This window comes from Stigmatopora argus, chromosome 16 (assembly GCF_051989625.1).
Source record: "Stigmatopora argus isolate UIUO_Sarg chromosome 16, RoL_Sarg_1.0, whole genome shotgun sequence".
NCBI lineage: Eukaryota > Metazoa > Chordata > Actinopteri > Syngnathiformes > Syngnathidae > Stigmatopora > Stigmatopora argus.
This window is the reverse complement of record NC_135402.1, coordinates 6,135,978-6,145,771: the sequence shown is the minus strand read 5'-3', so window position 1 is coordinate 6,145,771 and position 9,794 is coordinate 6,135,978. Positions and strand designations below refer to the sequence as shown.

Sequence of the window (9,794 nt, the reverse complement as noted above, 5' to 3'; positions counted from 1 at the left end):
AGTCCACATTGACATGATTTCAATAAATGAGAATGTCCCATTTGATGACCTAATTATTATACATGCGCTATCTCATAAAAAAATAAAACATAAAATATATATATATATACATTAAAAATGATGGGGAGAGTCGCCACAATTAACTCATCTGCTGCCAATGGCATCTCTAGAAGTCCGATCCATTTATTTTTAACATTTTATTCATGTATACATTTATTATTTGAAAAAGGTTAAAAATAGTAAAAAAAAAATGTGAGTCTATTAGTCTATTGCCTCAAAGCATACTCTAACCAAAAATTAAAAATTCAATCCTAAAAGTAAAATGTTGATTCTTTGAACAAGTTTATAAAACAGTGATTTAGTCACATAAATAAATGTTTCAGTATATCAAACACCAGTTTAATAAGCACATGGTTGCAGTGTTACATTTTTCCCCAACCTGATTTAATAAATAAAAGTATGTAAAAACAATCTGTTTGTTCATATGGAAAGCAGATTTGGGACTCTGCCATGGACGCCAAATGGCCAATTGACCCAAAATGTCCAACTATTAAGGACAAAGTAGATAGAATAGAAAGGATCCGGAATAAATGTATGTTCCATGTACTCTGGTATTTTAAAGTGATCCTGCCTCTTCAAGTATTGTGCCTGACATTGAATCATGTGTCATAAATTAACATTTAAATTTGTTGTCCATATATTTTTTGTATTTACATTAAAACATTATTTTTCTTCGTGCTGCTTCCTTTTTTAAACAAGCAAAATCCCTGAGGTTTCTAAGGAAGGGGATTAGGGTCAGTGAAGAAAAAAAACAGTTTGGTTGGAATTATCACTTTCAAGTCAGATTTCTGAGTTTAAAGCGAGCATTCGTGCTTTACAAAATGTGTATTTTAAAATCAGAATTCACACTTGCAAGTACTATATATAGTGTATACATATACAGTGAATATAATATATATACACACTGGTGAGTGATGACAATATACTGAATATCTTCCTGTTTAACAAATGAAAATAGAAGGATTTCAAGTTGTTGCATCCTTGCAATTTTCTGCAAGTGGCTCTCAAAGAAAAAAAAAAAGCTTAGACACCCCTGCCTTAACCTAATCAAAGCAAATTCTAACCTTAGCCCTAAATACTGTATTGTAATTGCATCCTTTAACCCAATCTAATACCAACCTTAAATTGGTGCATTAATTATGGATACTGAAAGAGGTACTTACAGGTTGTTCCATTTGGTTCGAAGTTGCTCGTCTTTCATTTTAGGCTGTTAGCGAAGGCTGAGGTGAATGTTAACGGTTGTATTCAGTGTAGAATTCTCATTAATACATCTACCCCAGTGAACACCCACTCTATCACAGTTCATTATTTGAACATTTTTAAATGGGTCTATTTTTATGACATGGGCAGGTTTGGACACATTCTCTGCAGTCTTCAGACATTCAAATCTTGGTCCACTGGCTGAAATGTTCAAGACTCATTAAGACTTTAGGGTTAACTTCAAGTTGCAGGATCATACTCAAGTAAAAGTGTCGTTTTTGTTTTTGTTTTTCAGCTCTTCAACTATCAACCGAATCGCTCTCGCACGAGCATCATGAGTTTCTTTTTGCCCTTGTAGATCTGCTTGAGGTTATCGATGAACTGGCTGAACGGCACGAGGCCGTCGTGCGCCATGAGGAAGGTCTCGCGAGCCTTGCCGAGAAAGTCGATGAACTCCCCGTAGTGTCGCGGGCTGATATGCGTGAGACGCGAATGCGTGGTGTTGATGTAGGCGCCCATGGTGGCGTTGAGCAGATGCCGTAGCGGTGCCTTGTCCAGAGACATGGGTTTGCTCACGTTCCTGCGACTGGGCGGCGCCGCTACGCCGGGAGCGGTCAGCGTACAGCGGCGCAGGATGTCCGACAACACCGTGGCGCACTTGACGCTCTTCACCACCAGCGGGATGACGGCGGCCAGTTCGCTCTTCCCCAACGAGTGGCTGAGGGCGCAGGCCCACAGGACGTCGTTGATGGCCGGGTGCGTGTCCTGGTTGTAGCTGAGATTCAGGTGAGTCAGCGCCAACGCGGCCAGCTTGTACGCCCGCGCCGGGTCGCCGCGGTGCTCCATGTAGCGCGCGATGGTGAACAGCTGCGTGTAGCTCATACCCACCGAGGCGGCGTCCAGCACGATGCGGTAGGCCGTCTCGAAGGCGGCGCCGTCCTTCTCGCACAGCGTTAGGGCCGACAGGGCGCAGTTCTGCGGGTCCTTGACCGCGCACTGCAGCGCCAGGGTTCGCGCCGAGTTTGCCAAGTTGTCCTGCTGCCTGGAGTCTATGTGGAGGCGAGCCATGGTACCGGTAGACATGACGCTGCTCGCCACCACGCTGGTGGCCTCGGTGGGCGTGAAGAGGGTGAACCAGCCTTGCATGATGCTATCCAGCGCAAACACGCCTGAGACGCATGGAGACAGATTGATTTGTGTTTTTGTTTTGTAGGCGGAAACAATAGCTAGGAATTGATTTACATGGATCTCATTTTTCTTCACCGTAGAAGCTCAGAAGAAAGACTCACCGACTTCGGTGGCGCACGTGACGAGCCAGCGCACCATCTCACGTCTTCGCCAGTTGAGGGTAGACAGCGTCATCCTCATCACCTGCCAGAGAGCGTTAATTCGGATTGGGCAATTGATGCAGTGGTTAAGGTACCATAAAGAAAATGCGGCTCACCTGGAGGCCCAGCTCCAGAGACACTTTAAGTAGCGTCAGGTCCGGAAAGCTGTCCATTGCGGTGGCGATCTTGAAGGTGTCCTGGGCTAGCTTGAATATGTGTGAAGAGGAGTGGATGTTCTTCTGGATGGATTCTAGAACTGTTTGCAATTGGCAAGTGTCACCTAATAACAAAAAAAATCTCTATTGTCAAAACAACTTCTGAACAGTGAATCTCAATTTTTTTAAAGCCACCTTTAAATGACTACATCTGTCTCAGTTTGAACCAGGAAACCTATTTTGATCGCCGCACGTCTTACCTTTAGCAGCAGTTAGCATTGCAGACGCCAGTTCGCACTGTTGGGACTCGATGTGGCTCAGGGTGAACCAACCTGGGTAACGATTGACCACCACCGACACCATGTGATGCGACCGTGACAGGTCGCCGGAAGCCACGCTCGACTCCAGGACCGGTAGCCTTCAAGGCAAAAAAGTGCACATAAGCCATAAATAACTATTGTAAGTGTACAGCCACATTAAACGAAATATGCAAGTTCAGTGCACCTCTAAAAATACCGATTTTCGTATCGGACGACCACTGACCTCATGGCCCTTAGTGCAATCTTGTAGGCCAGCTCGGCATCATGAGGTAGCAGCGAGGTGAAGAGATATTTGGCAAAGGTGTGCATGGGAACGCTCTCTCTGTACAGAAACTCGCCTAGACCGCTATAAGGACCAGCTAGAACAAGAAGGAGAACACAGGTGAATTTCATTCATTTGGTTCCAATTGCATGGCGAGTTCTAGACCGACCCTCCAGCAAGATGGCAGCTTGCTTGCGGAAGACGTCGACTAGCACGTGGTCCAGCTCCACCCTGTGCAATTTGGCCAGTAGCTGCTCCTCGTCGCGACACACCTTTTCCTGCGCGTAGAAGCCGTCGGGCATGGCCCGTTGCTGTCCCAGGCCCATCAGCGCCACCTCCACGGCGAGCGCCATCGGCGTTTCGCCCACATACGGCACCGAGTCGGTGTCCGTCTCAGAGAGGGTGATGAAGAGGGTGCCCACGGGGTCCAGCGGGTGTCCCACCCAGCCCTCCAGGTTGGTGATGGACGTCATGCACTTGTGGAGCACTTCTGTGCAGAATGCCGTCATGGGAAATGTTACTATACAGCGGATGAGATGGTTATTTTAGAAAATTATTTTGTAGTTTTTAAAAAAAAAATAGACTAATAATTTGAGACATATGATATCATAGCTGTTTTTTCTATTAGCTATTATTCATGTTTGATTCATTGATTTATCTATATTAATTATAAAATTTTAACATTTGTTTTCATGGATTAAAGGATTTGTTAAATTGAATATTGATGGATTAAAGCCTTAAAAAAGTTACTTTCTTAACACAGACTAAATTGGGGGGTGCATTTATTGTCATTGCTGTTTTATTCCTCAAATTATATTTTTCTAAAATAGATATATATTTTAAATAAGTTGCTTTGTATTCACATATTTATGAATAATATGTCTTATAAAAAAAGAATATTGAGAATAGGCATATAACCCTTTTCATCATTTTTTTTAAACTTGATTTTGTTAGAATGTATTAATTGATTGAAAATAAAACCAACAAAAAATAGCTAGATATTTCACTATTTTATCTCAAATGAGGTAAAAATATTTTCTTAAATTAAACAAATAGGCTATTTGCTTTCACCATGTCATGCACAAATTTTGATTTTTTTTTTTGCATTCATACACGATATTCCTTATTTAAATACTAATAATTTTGCAATAATCAATAATGAACCTTTCTTGTGAGTGCGGAAAAACTCCAGCTGTTTGTGCTGCTGCCGTCGTAGGGTATTAACCATGGCCACGGCCAGCCGGAGCGCCTCCTTGGGGTACCCGTGAGAGCGCAGGGCGTCCACGCGGGCGCACGCCGTGGGGACATGTTCTGCAAATCAGAAACAGAATCCTTTTCATTGGCCGTGTATGGTTAAATACAAAAAAAAGTAATTTTGCTCCTAACCTTTACTTATCACACATTAACCAAAATAATATAAGTATCAGCTTGTAAAATGAATAGGGAAAAAAATCAAATGAGTATAAACACTGTGATTTCTGTCATGTAAAAATTATATAACGTGACTTATATGCGGACTAATTAGTCGACTAATGGACGACAGATAAACAAATAATCATCGTTTGCGCGAGCCCTGTGTTCAATACTGTGACGTATCTCACCGTGCCAGAGGGGCCACCCCCGGCTGTCAAAAAGGTCCGAGTTGTCGTGATGACAGCGATCGGCGTAGCGGTCCTCGGTGAGGATGCGTTGCAGGTGGGGGTCCTGCCAGTGCAGGGCGCAGGCCTCCATGGCTCGCGTGAACACGGTTCGCTGAGGTGAGTCTGAGTGAGGATAAAGCAGAAGCTGGTCAACAATGCCAAACCAACAATTCAATGTCACAAATAAATAATGGTCAAGTGTTGGGTTCTAACTGGGATTGGCGTTGTGTCCTCGTAGTATGGCGTCGAGGTTGCAGAGATGGTTTCCGTCCTCCAAGGGACACACGTCCACGCCGTTCCAGCGGCGGAGCTGCTTCAGCCATGACAACTTCTGATCGGTCTTACACTGCGGGTTGAGGACAATGCACATCCACAGCACCCCTGTGGGAACACGTGCTCTTAAAGGCTTTGGCTTTTCACGTACATAAAAGCATTAGTTAATATTCTCTATTCAGAAATGACATTACAGTTGATGTATTTCAATGATTGTTTTGATACTCTCAGACTAATAAAAACCATTGGTGGGATTTGTTAAAAAGTTGGCCTAAGTTAATTAGCAACATTAGTTATTTCTAGCAGTAAAAATAAAGTTTGAGACCCCTGCTCTACAACAAGCAAAATGTAAAAAAAGAAAAATAAATATGGAAATGTTTATATGCCATTGGCAAATGATTGAAAGATTAAACTGAGAAAAAAAATATATATATTTTTCTAGTTTACACAAAAACATGACAAAAACAATCACTTTTAAAAGGCTTAAAAACATTCATCATTGATTCATCAACTATCAAAACAATCCCCAGCCAAAATAGATTAGACATCTAGCACTGTCAATGTTCGCCAACGCGGTTCATTTTTATACGGTTTCTTCCGATGTAATAAAGTCAGAGATTTGAAGAAGATTTGCATTTCTATTACCTAGTTCGTCCCAAAGCTGCATGTACTTGTCGGTCATGGTGGTGCCCTGTTGGCGCCACAGCGCCAGTCGAGGGTCCCCCATGAACTGCTCGGTGATCAGCGTCAGCATGCGGGCGCCGTTGGAGTCGCGCATCTTCAGCATCTCACGCACCTGCGGCCATGGTGGGTAAACACGTTGGAATGGAACAAAAGGGAGCGCCTGTGGGTTTTCGGGAGAGGGGGCGGGGCTTGCCTTTCCGAAGAGGAGGTGGAGCTGCTTGCCGGAGCCGTGATAGCCGCGCTGGGACAGGAAGAACTTGACTTGCTCGCGGACTTGCTCCTCGTCCAGATGCCAGCAGTTGTCATCGTCCACGCTGGCCCCGGCCGTCGGGTCGGGGGCGCCTGCCATCGGAAGAGACATGAGTTGCTGGAAAGGGGGGCTTTTGATGGCTTTAAAAGGCCAGTCACAGTTGGAATTGGCCACTGTGCTCACTCACCGTGCACCTGGTTGATCTCAGAGTTCTGCCACAGGATCTCGTCGGCCAGCTTCTGCGCGGTGGGCAGCACTTCGGTGTGGTGCACCGTGATCAGGTACTGGACCAGCTTCTGCAGCTGGTCGCGGTTCATCTGGAAGAGCGTCTCGGAGATGGGCAGCCGCAGCTTGACCTCGTCGGGGCTGCGCACGCGGTACAGCGACAGCGCCACCACGTGAGCGCAGTAGAAGATGTCCTTGTTTCCACAGTCGCACGTCACCGACGTGATCTTGCAGCGGTCGAAGCTGACGCTCACGTTGCACAGCTGCTCGGGTTCCGAGGACGTGGCCGGCTCTCGCACCGTTCCGCTCAGGTGAAAGCCTGTGCGGGTGAACAAGATTAGCTGGTTATATTGAGAAAAAAAATGCAAAGGAATAAATAACTAAAAAAATGCCTCCTTTATTTTTACACGATTCTCTCTTCACAAATCATTTAAACACAAGATTCACAAAAAAAAGCTCAATAGATCTAAAAAATAATGCACAAAAATATTTAAACCAAAATCTTACGGCTTCTTGTTGGCAATAAAACTCAATATAAAACTTTCAAAACAAACCATCTCAATGCTATTGTAATAAAACAAATCATCACAACAGCAAAATTGAAATCCAAGCTTTTTTCTAACCAAATTATTCAGTTTAATCAATTATTTGATGCTTCTCTACTTTATTCTTTACGTAACAACTCATTGGCTGCCCCTGAAGGTGATAGGCGTCCAATTCATTTGGACTGGGAGGCTGGCAGCAAACGTTCAATCCCCCCTCACTGTTTGCGGACAGACAGAACGTCTATGTCATGAGACGGCACGTGTGTGAGTGTTTTCAAGTTGATGAAGATAAGACGCGTTCGTACACGGTGTGCTGCGTGCGGCGTTAGCAAAACGTCACGTGCTCGACTCGCACATGACCAGTCTGTCCGTGATGTCTTTTTTTTAAAGGGACAAAGTTGATAACAGTAAATATATTATCAAATGTCAGTCAAGACAATAAAATTCAACTATTAAATGTTCCATTTTTTTCTTATGACTTCCAGTTGCAGGTCATTTCCAGGGAATGTTTACGACTCAATTTGGGGGGATTTCTTTTTTTTATAAGGCAATTCCGAGACTAGAGCACAAAGGCCACAAAGACGTGTAGTAAGCGGCATTCGCATTCCAATGAAGCGTATGGTTAATGGGATTAACGGCCAATGGTTGTGAGAGTGTGCCGAGGCTGGGGGGTGAGACCGATAATCAAAAGAAACGGCAACAATTGAGGATGGAGGCGTCTTTTTCCAAGACCGTCGCTTGACCCTTGCCTTCGTGATTACACAAGCAGCCAAAAAAGAGCAATTGGCTCCAGGCTGCAGTGGACTTTTTTTCAAGATGGCGCCGTTCACGCGGGAGCCAGTGGGAGTAGCTCTGTACACTCTTGTTTTTCGTGTTTTTTTTCTTAATACATCCCTTTTTACTTTACTTTGTACTTTAATGTTTTTACAACTTTCCTTGTTCTGTTAGCCTGGCTTCTTTCGGCTACTTTTTTTTTTGAACCATTCAGCCATGTCTACGCTATCACACACATGGGACTAGCTGTTACAATACGCAGCAGAAGGAGCAACACCCCGGTGCCGCCGGAGTTTCGGAGCTGGACAAAAGTGCCGGGAGGAGAGGCGACGCTTCTGACCAACCATTCCATCGTGGGATAAAATGGAAGAGCTGTCGGCGCTTACCAGCAACGGAGTTGAGGAGTTCTGCTCTGCTGCTGTTTTCTTCAGCTCCAGACTACTGAGGAACTGTGCGGATAAGCTTGGACGAGTGACTCTACATATATGTGGTTCCAGTTTTTGTCCAACCTTACGTCTTTTTGAGTCTATCCGTTTTTGCTACTGAAACTCATAGCTCGTTTTGTGTTTTTGCTGCTTTTCTGTCTTAATGATTTGGTGATTCTAGATGATCCCATTGACTTTGATTTGCTTTGTACTTTGTGCTTTTTGCTTTTGCTTTGTTGTTCTGTGGCCTTTGACTGTACTGTCTAACTTATAACTATGCCTTTTCTTGCAACTGTCACAATGAAATTTCCCGAATACGGGATGAATAAAGTTATCCAAAAGTTATCATAATCTTAATTCACTCACTGCCAGCCCAGTTGACAGAGTATGTGCTGTGGTATTTAGTAAAACAGGGACAGTTATATTGAAAAGACCTAGTGACATCAAATTGATTTCAACTGGTAGAAGGTGGAAGTAATCATTCAATTGCAGGATTAAAGTTCATTCAGTTTAGGCAACCATATTTGCTTCTTCACCAAACGGGGAAAAGTTAATACAAGTTCTACAGTGCTGCCATTAACAGTATGTAAGCAAAAAATAAAAAGGGAGGTTCTTTTCAACCTTCCACTTTGAATTCGTTCATTCACTTCATCCCTTCCCACTTCAACTTAAATGGACGTCCATTGCCGTCAATGGCAGCCGGTGATCTCAAGGTTGCAATGGAAATTCTAAGTGCCTGAAGCAGAAGGCGCTGACACATTCTTCCCATTGTCGCCTCTCCCTTTCTTTGTGTTTTTGGTTTGTTTGTGTAAAACAAAGCAGTTGAACTCACCCACTTGCAGGACATTATCGACGCATCCTCCCTCCAGGAGAGCGACGCCGCGACGAAAAGGCAGCCGCGTCTCGTCGCCGTTCTCCGGGCCGCCGAACTCATCCGCCCCGCTTCCGAACGACGAATACATGCAGATTTCTCGCTCGCTTCTGGGGAAAGACCAGTACACAATCCGCCGCTGTACGGGCTCGGGAATCCGCTCGAAACGTTCCTCCACCCGCTGAAAGGGCCACTTTTCCGCCACCCGCCTGGCCGCGAGATCTAGCAGCGACTCGGGGCTCTGAGTGTTGGCCGCCGACGAAGCCCCGGCCCCGGCTCCGCCGCGCTGACTTGGCCGGCACACCGAGCCCGTCCTACAGCAGAGCCGCTTGGCCGTGCGCTCCGCCATGCTACTAGCTCCAGTCGGCGATGTCAACGCAGTTTATAAAGACGACGCGGAAGCGAGAATGTTAACCACCGTGTCTCGGTGGTTGGCCGAATCATCCTCTTGAGAAGCCCATGGGGGGTTGGGCTCCCGCGGGCTTGTCCTATCTTTTGTTGACAAATGAAAAGAAGCCGGGTCGAACCGGTCCAGTTGTTGTTATTAGCGCCTTACTAAATGCAGGAATTGTTGAAAATCTTGCTGAGATGTGTAAATTAAGAGGCTTCCGAGTAGGGCAAGAAGGGGTTATAGTCGCTTCTCTCGGTGGGCGTCGACAGAAGAGGGTCGAGGGGGTCCAGAACGGTTAGGAAGGCCGAGCGACGCATGCTTGGGGGCGACCTATCTCTGACTGTGTAAACAACGGGGTTGCCAGATCGAAACGACAGTCTGGTGCCTCGTG

At 45.2% G+C, this 9,794-nt stretch overlaps 1 protein-coding gene across 1 annotated transcript; it reads right to left on the bottom strand.

Annotated features, from left to right (window-relative positions):
* Positions 1-377: 377 nt before the first annotated feature.
* Positions 378-9,793, bottom strand: LOC144090493 (zinc finger SWIM domain-containing protein 6-like). Its single transcript, XM_077621986.1, has 13 exons — positions 8,974-9,793; positions 6,360-6,716; positions 6,116-6,264; positions 5,884-6,034; positions 5,179-5,346; positions 4,927-5,088; positions 4,490-4,636; positions 3,495-3,815; positions 3,287-3,422; positions 3,004-3,161; positions 2,705-2,868; positions 2,550-2,631; positions 378-2,429 (listed from the first exon to the last, which is right to left on the bottom strand). The coding sequence occupies exons 1-13, from the start codon at positions 9,359-9,361 to the stop codon at positions 1,567-1,569; spliced, it is 3,246 nt and encodes a 1,081-aa protein (XP_077478112.1). The 5' UTR covers positions 9,362-9,793; the 3' UTR covers positions 378-1,566.
* Position 9,794: the final 1 nt, after the last annotated feature.

Bases quoted from the DNA above. Each gene is read 5' to 3' on its own strand.
- LOC144090493 (XM_077621986.1), bottom strand. From the start codon at position 9,361: ATGGCGGAGCGCACGGCCAAGCGGCTCTGCTGTAGGACGGGCTCGGTG. The intron at 5,347-5,883 runs GTAATAGAAATG...GTGTTCCCACAG, and splicing joins GCAGCTTTGGGACGAACTAG to GGGTGCTGTGGATGTGCATT. The intron at 5,089-5,178 runs GTTAGAACCCAA...ATCCTCACTCAG, and splicing joins AGGACACAACGCCAATCCCA to ACTCACCTCAGCGAACCGTG.